Source organism: Monodelphis domestica, chromosome 7 (assembly GCF_027887165.1).
Source record: "Monodelphis domestica isolate mMonDom1 chromosome 7, mMonDom1.pri, whole genome shotgun sequence".
NCBI lineage: Eukaryota > Metazoa > Chordata > Mammalia > Didelphimorphia > Didelphidae > Monodelphis > Monodelphis domestica.
Window position 1 is genome coordinate 277,049,104 of NC_077233.1, and position 14,748 is coordinate 277,063,851.

General features: G+C 35.5%; 1 protein-coding gene across 17 annotated transcripts in view; it reads left to right on the top strand.

Annotated features, from left to right (window-relative positions):
* Positions 1-14,748, top strand: part of UBAP2 (ubiquitin associated protein 2) — a 122,672-nt gene that overhangs the window by 15,393 nt on the left and 92,531 nt on the right. For 16 of the 17 annotated variants that reach the window (XM_056803896.1, XM_056803894.1, XM_056803901.1 and 13 more), the window contains exon 2: positions 8,559-8,698. In XM_056803896.1, the coding sequence (XP_056659874.1) occupies positions 8,600-8,698 (99 nt within the window). In that variant the 5' untranslated portion in view covers positions 8,559-8,599. Of the gene's footprint in view, positions 1-7,326; positions 7,345-8,558; positions 8,699-14,748 lie in introns of those variants that run through there. The other variant, XM_056803897.1, reaches the window with a different exon arrangement.

Consider the following 14,748-nt stretch of genomic DNA (forward strand, 5'->3'; position numbering starts at 1 on the left):
AGGCTAATCATCTGTCATGTATGGTTTTTTTGGGAGGGTTAGTATATAGTATTTAATTTCTTCTCCTCCTATGACCCTTTGGGGAGTGTGGAGGGGCTGTAACAGTTATACAAAGTTAAATAAAACTCATTCCAGCATTGGCCAAATCAGAAATATATGACTTGTTCTAAATACTTGTCCATTTATGAGGACATTGGAGGCATTACTTCATTTTTATCCTTTGGGATTGTGGTAATTCATTGCATCGATCACAGTCTTGAGTATTTCAAAACTATTTGTCTTCCTAATTGTTGCCAGGGTATAAATTGTTCTCATGCTTTTGCTCATTTCACTCTGAAACACTTTGTACATTTTTTCTAGATTCTCTTAAACTAACCTTTCCATCATTTCTTTATGACATCATAATTACTCCATTGCATTAATTTACTATATACTTTGTTTAGCTGTATACTATCTACTTGATGATTAAGTACTCTTAGTTTCCAGTTCTTTGCCACCACAAAAAGAGCTGCTATCAATATTTTTATATATATGAATCTTTCTTTGATCACTCCATGGTTTTATAACTTTTTTGGGCATGGTTTCAGATTGCTTTCCAGAATCAGCTATTTTACTTTTAGGGGGAAAATGGAGTCTCAGATATCAAGAAAATAAATTGCATAAGGAATTTTTAAGTTGCTAGAGAAGGGTCACAGAAAATAAAAGAAAATTTTTATTATAAAGTTTTAAGTATTTTAACAAACAAGTCTTACGCAGTTAAAAATTAGAATGAAATAGATAACAGGAAATAAAGTCCCAGTAGTAAGTTTCTCTTGACTAAGGTTTCACATTCAAGGTATAAAGAAATCGATCCAGATTTATAAAATGAGCTGTTGCCTTGTAGATAAATGTTCAAAGGATACGAACCCGCAGTTTTCAAAGGAATATATCTTTAATATTCATATGTAAAAATGCTTTAAATCACTAATAATTTGAGAGATGCTAATTAGAACAACTCTGGGGTTTTGTCTCACTCAGAACATTGGCAGTGATAACAAGAGGAAAGTGATAAATGTTATATGGGCTGTGGGAAACCAGACACAGTATTGCACTGTTGGTGGAGCTGTAAATTGGTCCAGCCATTCTGGAAAACATTTTGGAGCTTTGCCCAAAATGCATAGTTGGAGAGTCAGATAAATATTAGTAGATAATTGGTTTTATTAACTATGTGTATTTCAATCAGTCAATAAACAGTAAATGCCTACCAGCCCAAGCACTGTGCTAAATACTAGAGGTACAAAGAAAGGCCAAAGACAGTCTTTCTTCTCAAGGAGTTCATAGTCTGGTGGGGTAGATAACATGAAAACAACTGTGTGCAAGCTGGATATTATACTTGGGATAAATTGGCAATGGCAATAGAAAAAAGGTATTTAAATTGAGGAAAATTTAGAAATCCCTTCTTGTAGAAGGTGGGGTATTAGCTGGAACTTGAAAGAAGCCAGGAGGAAGAGCTAAGAAGGGAGAGAATTCCAGCCATGGGAGATAGCCAGTGAAAATATACAACAAGGAGATGGAGTGCCATGTGTGAGAAACAACAAAGGCATTAGATTGCATAGTCTGTGAAGGGAGTAATGTAGTGTTTGGGTTTTGAAGAACTTTGAATGCCAAACAGGATTTTATAGTTATCCTGGAGCCATTGGAGTTTATTGAATGAATAACATGATCACACTTGCTATTAAGGAAAGTCCCTTTGACTGCTGAGTGCGGGATGAACTGAAGTGGGAAGATAACTTGTGAAGGAGACCACCTATCAGCAAGTTAGTACAGCTGTAAGGTGAGATGAAGGCCTGCGCCAGGGTGGTGGCAGCATAGCATCAGAAAAATCATATGGAGAAATGTTAATAAAGTAAAATTGACAGGCTCTGACAACAGATTGGCTATTAGAGGGGAGGAAAAATGAGCCACTGAGAATGTCACTTAGGTGGTGAGCAGGGATGATTGGGAGGATAATGGTACCCTGGACAGTAATAGAGAGAAGGAAAGATAAGTTCAGTTTCTGGACATACAGAGTTTTTAAGAAAACTAGGGAATATCACTTTGAGATGTCTAATAGGCACTGGAGGTCAGCAGAGGAATTGGGGATGGATAAAAATAATTTGGAGAATCATCAGCATGGAGATAATTGAATCCTGGGAACTGTTAAGTGAAATATAGAGAAGAGGCTCCAAATCAGAGCCATGGGGGATGTCCATGCTTAATGGGCATGGTCTGGATGACGATGCAGCTAATGAGAGGTAGGAGAAAGAAGAGACTAGGATCACAAAAACCTAGAGGGAAGAGAATCAAGGAGAAGAGGGTGATTTGCAGGGCAAAGGCAGAAGAGATGTCATAAAGGATAAAGATTATAAAATATATAGTATATTTGATGATTAAGAGGTTGATTAGTTAATGTTGGAATGAACAGTTTTGGTAGGAAGCACACGCTTAAGAGTGAGAAGGAAGTTGGAGGAATTGTTGAGTTTAGCATTCTTAGAGAAATGGGACACAGATATCTGCTAAAGCAGGTGAGGGTTTTTGAGGATAAGGTGGCATAAGCACATATTTGTACGTAGTAGAGAAGCAGCTAGTAGATAGGAGATAGAGCATAAATGAGAGAATGGGAATAAAAGTAGGGACAATTTGCCGAGAAGATGGATGGAATGGGATCACTTGTGTAAGTAGAGAAGTATGCTTTGGCAATGTCACCTCTTTCTTTTTGTGAAATGGATAAAGGTAGTGGTAAAAGGCATCTGGGTGTTGTGAGATGAGGGTGTTCTTACAAATGGCTTCAATATTTTCAGTGGAATTTGAGGCAAGGTTCTCAGCTGAGAGGGGTAAGAAGATGAGGAGCAATGGGAAATTTGAGGAGGGATGAAAAGGCATTGTGGTGAATGAGATACTTACGGAGAAGGCTTGCTTTCTTCCAGTCAGGGTCTAGTTAAAATTGTAATGGTCAACATGGTTTCATGATTTTTCTCTAGCTAATATGGCAGCAGGATGAGAGTAGGGTTAAATGGCAGAAAGTAAACCAGGGCTGAGGCTTAGAAGGGTGCAAAATCAGAAGTAGGATAAAGTGGGTAAGGAATTTAAGAGGAGACAGTGTAGAGTTGAACTGATTTACCAAAGGGATCAACGGGAAGGGAAGGTAGCTGGTGTAATGGTCTGGGGGGAAAAGAACTAAGGGGCCAAAGGAATTGAAGGTCACTGAGGACTAAGAATAGGGTTTTGAGTTTGCAAGGAAGGGGGACAGTTAATATTTATAAAAATAAATTGAATAAAATTCTAAAAACAAAAATATGTTGCATGGGATACCTTAAGGTCATTACATGTTCATTCCATTTTAGTATATTTTATCCATTTGCACTGAGAGAATTGATTTTTAAAATTTCACTTTTAAGTATACACTTTGAGATCATTTTTAAAAGTAATTTTCTTATACCAGACAGAAAAAAGGACACACATGAAACACTGCAGTCTCATTTAAAAATATACAGCATTTTTTTTTTCCAAAACTGTCATGGTAGATTCAACATTAGTTTAAAAATTATATTCTGCTCATCTTTGTGGATCTCCTATTTTCTGTTTCTTTTTTCTTTTTCTTTCTCTTTAAACATAACCCTTTTTGGGAGTATCATAATCATTACTTCTGTTCCTCCCCTATTTTTAAAAAAAAATCCATGAACGTATCTTGTAACAGATCATTTTAATTCAGTAAAATCATACACTCAAGTTGACAGTTTTTGAAAATAAGTTTCAATTTGCTGTACCTCTAGTCCTTTACCTCTTTGTTAGGCTATTGGGTAGTATGTGTTCTCGAGTTTGGAGTAGAAGCATAGATTAGAGTTAAGTTTTTCAGTTTGTTTTTGATACAAGTTTGTCATTTTTCAGCAGTACTCCTAAATCATTTGATGAAGCTCTTACCACAGGTGATTGCATGGAAAATTACTGTATCCGTTATCTTTTATCCTTTTGAGAGAGATTTTTTTCAGCCACGGACCCAAGAATCTCCTGGAGATCTTTTAATTCTTGTAAGATTGCAAAAGATTTTGAGGTGGATATTGGGTCATGAGATAGTCTTTGGAGAAAGGTAAGGCAAAAAAGGAGCAGGGATTTTTGAGTTCTGAGAACCATTGGTCATTTTGGTGACATTTTTAAAGAAAGTGAAATTTAGTCTCCTTGGTGGTGCTGCCAAACAAAATTAAAGCTTAAAATTTTTGATTACCATGTTCTTAAAGGTTGTAAGCTTCTTTACCATAGGCATTTTCACTGTAAGGAATGAGAATAAAGACAATGATCTAGAGCAGGGGTCCCCAAACTTTTTACACAGGGAGCCAGTTCACCGCTATCCGATGCCTGTATTCAGTACTGGAGGCAGTGCTGGGCCTGTGACACTGAATACTGCTGTCTGGGATAGTGGAGGCTGCAGCACTGGCTGTGATGGGCCTGTCACACCTTGCACAGGCCCATCACTACTACCGCTATACCCGGCAGCAAGTATACACCATGCAGAATCTCCTCCCCCATATCGCTGCTCACCATGCTGACTTCTTCCATTGTGCAACCACATAATCCTTTGTGTAGTGCCTCGTTCTCATTCAGTTACTCTCCTAACAAGGTGCCAAACAAAGGATTATGTCACTGGAAGTAGTGCTGTAGGTGATGCCTTGCTTTGCATCTGCATCCTGTGCACTTCTCACTGAGCACCAATGAAAGAGATACTCCTTCTGAAAGTGGGGACTGGATAAATGGCCTCAGGGAGCCACATGTTTGGGGACCCCTGATCTAGAGAATATGCATTGCTAGTTTTTTGTTTAAAAACCCTTACTTTCCATCATAACATTAGTTCCAAGGCAGAAGAGTGGTAAGGGCTAGGCAATGGGGGTTAAGTGACTTACCCAGGAAAACACACAGCTAGGAAATCTGAGGCCATATTTGAACCTAGGACCTCCCATCTCTAGGATTGTCTTTCAATCCTAGGAGCCCCCATTGCTAGATTTTTAGGGGCTTTTTATTCATCTGAATACCTTGAGGTACTAATGGGGTTTGGTGCAATATCATTTGTAGTTAGGCAGACACATTTAGTTAGGGGTCCCCAAACTACAGCTCCCTGAGGCCATTTATCCGGTCCCCACTGCACTTCCTGTGCTCCTGGAGTACTGTATGTGGCAGCGCCGCAAAGCATGGCGTTGCTCACCTACAGTACTACTTCCGTATAGTACTACTTCTAGTGGCATCCTTTGTATGGCACCTTGTTCTGAGAGGAACTGAACAAGAACGAGGCCCCACGCAAAGGATTATGTGGCTGCACAATGGAAGAAGTCAGCATGGTGAGCAGCGATATGGGGGAGGGGATTCCGCATTGTATATACTGCTGCCCTGTATAGTGGTGGTGATGATGGGCCTGTGCAAGGTGTGACAGGCCCATCACAGCCAGTGCTTCAGCCTCCGCTATCCCAGACAGATTTGTTCATAGTTTTTTTTATAGTCTGGCCCTACAATGGTCTTGAGGGACAGTGAACTGGCCCCCTGTGTAAAAAGTTTGGGGACCCCTGCATTAATTAATAAATATTTTAATACTTATTTTCCACAAAATATTTCTTATTCCTTCATATACATATAATTAGAGCATATGCTTTTTAAATTTTTTAAATTAAATTTTAATACTTTATTTTTCCAATTTTTACATGTACAATTTTTAACTGTTTCTTTAATTTTGAGTTGCAGATTCTTTCCCTCTTCTCCCTTCTTGAGAGGTCAAGCAGTTTAAAGGTTATAGTCATGTAAAACATTTCTATATCTGTCACTTTGGGGGAGACAAAAACAGACCAAAAAACTCCAAGAAAAAAAAAGTAAAAAAACCCAGTATTATGCTACTATCCAAATCTAGATTCTATTAGTTCTTTCTCTGGAGGGGGTGGGGATAACCTTTTTTACCTGAAGTCCTTCAGAATTGTCTTGGTTCTTGATTTGCCAAGAATAGCTAAGCCACTGGCAGTTGATCATTGTATAGTATTACTTTTACTGTATACAATGTTCTCCTGGTCCTACGCACTTTACTTTGCATCAGTTAATCTACTCCTTCTAGGCTTTTCTGAAATAATTTTGCACTTCATTTCTTATAGTATTCCATTACAAACAAACTTATTCAGCCATTCCCCAACTGATGGACATCCCCTCAGTTTCCAATTTTTTACCACCACAAAAAGCTGCTATAAATGTTTTTGTATGTATAGGCCTTTTCCCTTTTTAAAAAATCTCTTGGATACCATCTTAGTAGTAGTATGTATTGCTTGATCAAAGGATTTGTGCAATTTTATATTTTATGCCCTATGGGCATAATTCCAAATATTCTTTAGAGTGGTTGGATCAGTTCACAACTCCAGCAGCAGTACATTAGTTTCCCAATTTTCCCACATCATCTTCAACATTTGTCATTTTCCTTTTCTGTTGCAGCCAATCTAAAAGCTACGAGGATGGTACCTTAGAGTTATTTTAATTTGCATTTCTCTAATGGATACATTTTTCATTTGACTTTAGATAGCTTTGATTTTTTTTGGTCTGAAAAATGCCTGTTCATATCCTTTGACCATTTGTCAATTGTAGAATGATTTTATTCTTACAAATTTTTCTCATTTTTCTATACATTTGAGAAACGAGGCCTGAGATACTAGCTGCAAGTTATTAGTTAAGATTAATAACTGCAGTATAAAATATTTGAGAACATTGAACTGTGAAATTCAGGAAACTTGGTTTCTCCTCTCAGATTTATTACCAGTTAGCTGTGTATGACCCAGAGGAAGTCATATATTTAACTTCTTCTGGGACTAAGTTATTAACTGAGGTTCCTTCCAAGTCTAAAATTTTACATTTTCTAAAATAAGTACTGATCCAGTGCGGAACACTAAAAAACAATAGGAATAAAAAAATATCATCAAGGAATTGTGTGACAGAAGAGAAAATGGCTTGGTCATGTGACAAAAATTAAGAATGACAGATGGATTATCAGAATGTTTCATTGCTTCCGTTGATATAAAGAGAACATAAAGGTCTCTGGCAAATAGACTGGTGCACAGTGGAAGTACGTGGACAGGAGTAGCAGTTAATGGCAGACAAGAATGGGTTGTTGGAGGGAGCTTTGGAATTGATAAGGATACAGTATTGTTTGAATATATGACTTGTGTAACAAGGACTCTATTCATCCAGCCCATTTTTCCTTTCCTTGATTCTGCAGTTAAGTTGTAATGATGAATTTATTTCCATGATAACAGACTGATGTCAGTTAATGGATTTGAGTAACCTGCAGGGTCAGACAGGAGGAGAATCCAGGTTGGTAAAGAATAAAGTATTACAGAACTCCAAATACTTCTAGTAATTAAGGTGTTGTCAGCCTAGTTATAGGAAGTTCTTTGCATCTGTGAACTCTTAATTAGTTAAGAATTAGATTGGAATTTCTTACTTGTTTTAGACAGAAAAGTGACTTCTAGATTGATAATTCTAATTGGAAAAGACAACATATGTGTTGTGTGTCTTTGAATAAACTTGTTTCTGGTAGTGATATTTCTATATTTGTATTTTAAAATCTAAAAAGGCTGGCAAATTCTTTTAAATTTTATCTATTTTGAGGGATGTAATTTAACTTATTCAGATGCTTGTATGCATTACCCTGTGATGGTTAGTTGAGTCTATAGAAACACTAGTGGTAGTGTTGTTTTAGTTACAAGTTCATGCTGGTGAGTTTAAGCATCTTTTGTTGTCTACCTTACTTTCTTTTCCATATGTGAGTTGAAGCCAGAAATTCAGTTTCTGTTTTCTGTAACTCAAAGCTCTGCCCAATGTTTTCTTTCTCTGGTACCTGCTTGCTAAAGCCTACAAAGACACAAGCTCATCAATAATCGTGTTTCTGAATTTCTTCTATAACATCTTGAATAGTTGCTGCCTATGTAAAGTGACCAATAGGCAACTCTTTAAGGAAGTCATTTATCTTGGTAAAATTTGTTTTTAACCTTCCCTGAAGTAGTGAGTTGACATTATTTCTCAGCATGAATCTAGTTAGTCTTTTTTTGTTGTTGTTGTTGCAAATTTATAATTTGTAAGTGGTTCCATTGTCTAAAGTTATTCTTGGAAGTAGAACAATTATTATAAGGAAAAGTCCTAACTATACATGCATTATTACCTTTGTAGAATCAGTTTCAGGGAAACTGGCAAATGAGATAGGAAAAAAAGTCAAAAGTATTGTCTTTGATCTGAATGAAACTGGAAAATAGGATAGGAACTGGCTGTAGTTTTATTTGTATTTGAGAACTCCTACTCAAGTGGAAATTCTACTGAAACTATTACTCCTAATAAAACTGGTATGAATAAATGAATATTTTACCAACAAACATTACTACCAGTAAAAAACTTTAAATATATTGCATAGCTTTCTTTTAACCTAGCAATAAAAAGTATTTTCTTACGTATGTCTTAGTTTTTTCTCATATAATTGGGGAACTTTCTTTTACTCAGATGTGTCTGAAATGCTTTATTCTGATTTCTTACAGATTTTCTATTTTGTACATACGTTGTTTTGTATATACTGTATATGATGACTTCAGTGGGCAGTGAACGTTCCCGGGGCACTCGGGACAAAACTCAGATTTCAACCACACCGATGACACAGCCACCAAAACAAGTAGTACAGGTAAGTTTTATTAATCTTTATTGGAGTAAAAGAATTTAAGCATAAATATGAACTACCCTTTGCTGGTAAGGAAACTTTTTTTTTTTAAGGGAATTCAGTAGGAAAAGCCAACAGAGCTTTAAAACAGGAAGAGAAACCTTGCCAGGAGAAAATTTGCATTCTCAGGCATATTTCTTGATATCTTGTAGCTTCTAGCTGCTGTTTTTATCACTTGGCTGTGGACCCAAGGACTATAAACTGTTACTTTTAGACTAAGCAAAACTTAGCAAGAGGAATTTGATACAAAATTATGATGAATATATTAAAGCCATTCATTTGTATCAGTTGAAGAAATGCCCCTGATTAGTAGTTATTACTTTTAGGAGTTGAAAATGTATTACTTTCAAATACAGTAGTATCCTAACAAGTAATGTTTTCATGTGTTTTAAGGCTCTTTTATTCAATAAGAATGTATTGTGATTAGCAAAGCTTTTTAACATACAAATGTTTATAGTCTAGTAAAGTCATTATCATCATAAAATCAGCTAAACTCTCCCAAATTTTGTGATGATTGCTAATTTAACAAATCTTAAGTATTATGCAGATAGCTAACTTGAATCAGGTGAGGCTAAATTTTTATTTGAATTATTGGAATCTACAGTAATAAAATTATACTGTATTCAAATGATAAATATATGTGATTTATGGATTATAACATCTCTGTGGCCCTACTGTGGCATCTAGGTGGTACAATGGGCCTGGAGTCAGGAATACTATATTTGTGAGTTCAAATCTGGCCTCAGAAACTAGCTGTGTAACCCTGATTGAGTCATTAATCCTCTGCCTCAGTTTCTTCATATTTGAAATGAGTTGGAGAAGGAAATGACAAACCATTCCAGTTTTTTTTTTTGCCAAGAAAACTCCAATTGAGGTCTGGAAGAGTACTGACAATTGACCATTTTATTAAAGGTGATAAAACTGCTGTATTTTGCATTGTTTAAACATGTGACATTGTTTCATACTTTCAGGGTGTTAGTTTTAAGAGATCATAGTGCATTGGAAGAAGTTAAAATTTCTAATCCTGGTTCTGCCATTTAGTTACCTATGTAACCTTGGACAAATGTTTTACCTTCAGTGGGCCATAGTCTCCTCATGAAAAATGAGATTGAACTAGTGACCTTTAAAGTCTCTTTCAATTGAAAATCTGTGGTTCTATAAAAGGGATTGACCTTTAATAAAAAATTTTTTTCCTACCATTCATTTCAAGCCTTTCGTGCTTGGTTAGACCTTACCTTATGACTGAGAAAAACAATTAAGCAAAATCTTAAAAAATAATATACATTTGATATTATATATAATATCTTTTCAGCAATTCTTTGCCCTTCAGCTAGGAAGGGAGTTACAATTTCATTGTTCTCTAGAGTCCCTCTTTTGGTTTATTTAGTGTTTGATTCCTTTTAGTGATTTTTACATTTATATTGTGGTGGTCATTCTGTGCATTATGCTCTTGATTTTGCTCATTTACTCTTTGTATGAATGTTTTTCTCAATTTCTTATTGTATAATAATTTTTCCTTTATACATACTAGGTTTTTTTTAATCATGAATTTAAAGAATAGTAAAAGACATTTCAGTGTACAGAAAGCAGGAATGTGAAGCTGTAAACTTCTATTAAATACAAAGTTTAAAAAATATTAAATTTGAGGTGGTAATAATTAAAACAACTAACATGTATTATATGTATATTTGTATATTATATATTCTTTTAAGTTTACAAAGGGCTTTACATCTGTTAACTCACTTGATCTTCACAATAACACTGAGGTAGATGCCATTGTTAACCTCATTTTACAGATTAGGAAACTGAGGCACAGAGTGATTAAATGAATTGTCCAGCGTCATAGCTAGTAATTATCTGTAGCAGGATCCAATATCAGAACTTTCTGTGCTCTGTCTGCTGTGTTACCTAGTTGCCTAGAAAACCTGTTAAGAAACCTGTTCTGCTTGTCTCTTTTTGGACTTTAAAATGTTACACTGAAATCCATTCCTTTTTTTTTCTATCACCTATGTGCTCTCTTACTTGTAATTCCCACCCTGCTCCCCATCTCTTCCCATTCTCATTTTCCCCATATGCTCAAATAGAACCTCTCCCTTCTAATAGACAGGTCGAGTCAAGCAAAACTAAATTTGCCTTGTCTGGGAATTGGAAGTCTTCATTTGCTCCTTTAGACTGTTACCTTATTTTAGAGAGGTTGGAGGCATTCTTTATCATCAGCGTTCTTAATACATTCAAAGCTATTTTCCTTTATTAATATGAGTACTGTGTTCCATAGTTTTTTTTTTTTAGGCATTCCCTTATTGATGAAAACCCCAATTTGTTTACTATTTACTGGCACAAAGAATGCTACTGTAGGGGCAGCTAGTGATATCCATCAGACTGCAATGATGGCTAACCTTTGAGGGGTGGGTGATATCCTCAGGTGCGCATGGAGAAGGTGAGAGCAGCCTAGCCCCACATCCCTCTGACTTTCTAGTAAGAACTCTGGTGAACTCTCTGTTAGGGTGATGGTGAGTATGCCTACAGAGGTGTGCCATAGGTTTGCCACCATAGGGATAGAGTGTCAGGCCGGACCTGGTTTCAGATGTAGCCTCACAGATACTTTCTACCTGTGTGACCCTGGGCAAGCCACTTAATCCCTATTGGCAAAACCCTTACTACTCTCTGTGCCTTGGAACCAATATACAGAGTATTGATTCAAAGATGGAAGGTAAGGGTTAAAGAAAAACAAGCAAGCATGGTACTGTAAATGTTTTGTTACAGATTGTACCTTTTAAAATATTTTACTTCCTTGTAGTATATGCTCTAATGAGATTACTGTAATAGATGACCAGAATGGGGTCACCTCCATTTACTGAGAGAGAGGGAGAGAGGGAGGGAGAGGGAGGGGGAGGGGGAGAGGGGGAGAGAGTTCATCTGGCAGTTTCTCCTCAGCTCTTCTATGTTCTTTCCTGTAATCCTCCATCTTCCTTAACCATGTTAGGTTGCTCTTTTCCACACTGGATCTGACTTTCTCCCTTACATTACTGAGCCATGTGGATATGGCCAATTCCATTTTTTTTCTTGTTTAATTTTCAATTGATAACCAGAATAGTTTGATCATTTTTCACCCTCCCAAATCTCTCCAACACTGTTTTTGTCTTTCTGAAATGTACCACTGTATTGATTTAATGTGCATTTCTCTTACTATTGAGGATTATGAAATTCAATAGAAAAGGGATTCACTATTGAATCTATATATTGACTATTAAAATGTAATTCTATTTATATTTTATTCTATTTTAAACTTTATTTTATTAACTATTTTCCCATTACATTTTATTCTGGGTTGGGCTGCATTCAGGTGTGGTATGGGCTGCACATGTGGTTTGTGGAAAGTGTTTGATAACCTAGATTTAGGGAATTTTTGATGTAGCCATTTATAATTTACTATTCTTTTGGAAACATTTGGTATCTTAAACGATGCTTATCTATTGGCTATGGCTCTTGTTATCCTGTGTGCATAGATATGTATATTTTTGTTAGTTCCCAAATATTATGGATATCAAACTTGATTGACAAGGTCTGATAAAACTTTCTTATATTATCTATCCATTGTAGTTCAACTAAATAGACCTTTTAGTGAACATTGTATTTTTTATTTTTTTGATCTCTTGTTTAGTTAAGACTAATCTTTTGACTACTCATAATAAAGTCAATTTTGATTTATGCATTTTCCCCCATCATCCTCATTTTCGATAACTTTATGTAGCTTGTTGGCAGTTAATACAATTTATCCTTCTTTCCAATGAAGAAAAAATTCACAACAAAACATTTCCTATTTGGTATTACCTTTATTGGAATACTATTACTTCATTCCCAGTGTTCATTCTAGAGTGTTTACTTAACCATAACCAAAAAGATGGTGTCTATTCAAGGAGAATTAAAGATGATTTTGGGGCAAGTAGCATGTTCATCTTTGCTTAAAGGTGGTAGCTCGTGTGAATTATGGAGAGCATAATAAAGTTTGCCTTTCATGGTTTTATTTCCTTTAACCTCGTGGTGTTTTGCTTATAGCTATACTCATAAAATTATAAAGTGAATTCAGACTGTTGATGGGAAGGACAAATTGTGAAGCTGAAGCTTAAGTACTTTGGCTACATAATGAGAAGATAGGACTCAATAGAAAAGACTTTGATGTTGGAAAAAATTGAAGGCAAAAGGAAAAAGGGGATGGCAGAATATGGAATGGATAGTGCCATGGAAGCACTGAACATAAGCACTTCGGGAGATAGTGGAAGATAGAAGGGTCTGACATATTAGGATCTGTGGAGTCTTGAAGAGTTTTTGGAAATGTTATAGCAATACATCTAATGTGTTTAAGCAGTTTAGCTGGTATTAACCATAACTTAAAAATTGAAAGACCATTCCCAGGAACTTAAAGAAAGATGATAGCACTTCCTCTAAAGAGGCATGACATTGGACAAGTCACTTAATCTAGGGCCTTGAGTTCCTCATCTATAAAATATATAATATTTAAGGTTTCTTTAATTTTTTCATATGACTTGTGATACAGATAGATATTTAGCATATGTTTGAATCAAATTTTACATTCTGAAAGTTATCCCATGAATAATTTAGTATTTATGTAGTGGTTTCATTATTTAGGAATATGTGTGTAGGTAAAACAGTTAACATATCAAAAGTTAAAAAAAGGAAGCCTCAGGAAATCTCATATTTTTATAATAGTATTTTTTTAAAAATTGAATGAAGTATTCCTTGGTTTAAATCGTTTAATTTTTTCTAGTCATTATTTTAGAGTCCTAAAGTCAATTTTGAGTGTCTTTGTATATAATTTGTGTATGTTTAGTTAATGTAAAAGCATTTTTAAAAAATCCTTACCTTCCATCTTAGAATTAATACTGAGTATTGGTTCTGAGGCAGAAGAGCAATAAGTTCCAGCCAATGGTGTTGCCCAGGGTCACATAGCTAAAGTGTTTATAAGGATAGTTTTGAACCTAGATCCTCCTGTCTCTAGAACTGACTCTCAATCTTCCCTGAGCTATCTAGCTATCCCCAAAGTAAAAAAATATTTTAAAGCAGTTTTCAACTTGGATTTTTTCTTGCTCTAAGAGGGCTGTTAGTTCTTGATTAAAAAAAAATTTTTTTTTCAAATTTTGTTTGTCTTTTGGATTTACACAGAAGGGTTTTTCAGAGAAAAAAGATAGTCTTAGAGAGATGAGATATTTAGAAACTTCAAAATTCTTTGTTTGACTTCGTCAGGCTATCAAAAAATGGGAAAAAAATCTCAAGAAATATTTAACTTTCATGTAAATAGGCTTGGGCTCATCTGTTTGAAGGTGATCGATCTTTTGGTCTTTTATGTAATACAATAGGGTTAGAATGTTCATGTTCAGTTGTTTCAGTTCTGTTCAGATCTCCATGAAATTTATTTGGAGTTTTCTCATCCAAGATATTGGGAGTGGTTTGCCATTTCTTTCTCTTGCTCATTTTTACAGATGAAGAACTGAGGCAATAGGGGTTAAGTTGACTTGCCCCAATGTCACACAGAGTAATTAATGTCTGAGAGCAGATTTCAAGCCCAGTGTTCTATCCATTGCATCACCTAACTGCTTAGGGTCAAGATACATACATGTTTATTTTGAGAAAGGCTTAACTTTTTCCATTTTAGGCTCCAGACCTTTATGAGTCTTATATTCTGAGTGTATTGATTTGTACTCTAATTTGGATAGACATTTTCAAAGTCACTGATTACAGTCTTGTAATCTAAACAAAATGAAGTGATAATTTTTGTGACAATTCAATTACTAGATCTTATCTAGTACTCACCAATGAATATAGATTTTTTTTGTCATAGAATTAGTATATTAAATACTAAGTTGGTTCATATGAGTTTTTTGTTTTTTTTTTAACCTTTTGAGGTAGTCTATATCGGTAGGTAGTGGATGCCTCTAGACTGCCACCATGTTTACCCGGAAGTCTAAATAAGTTGGAATGCTGTTTTATCTATTTAG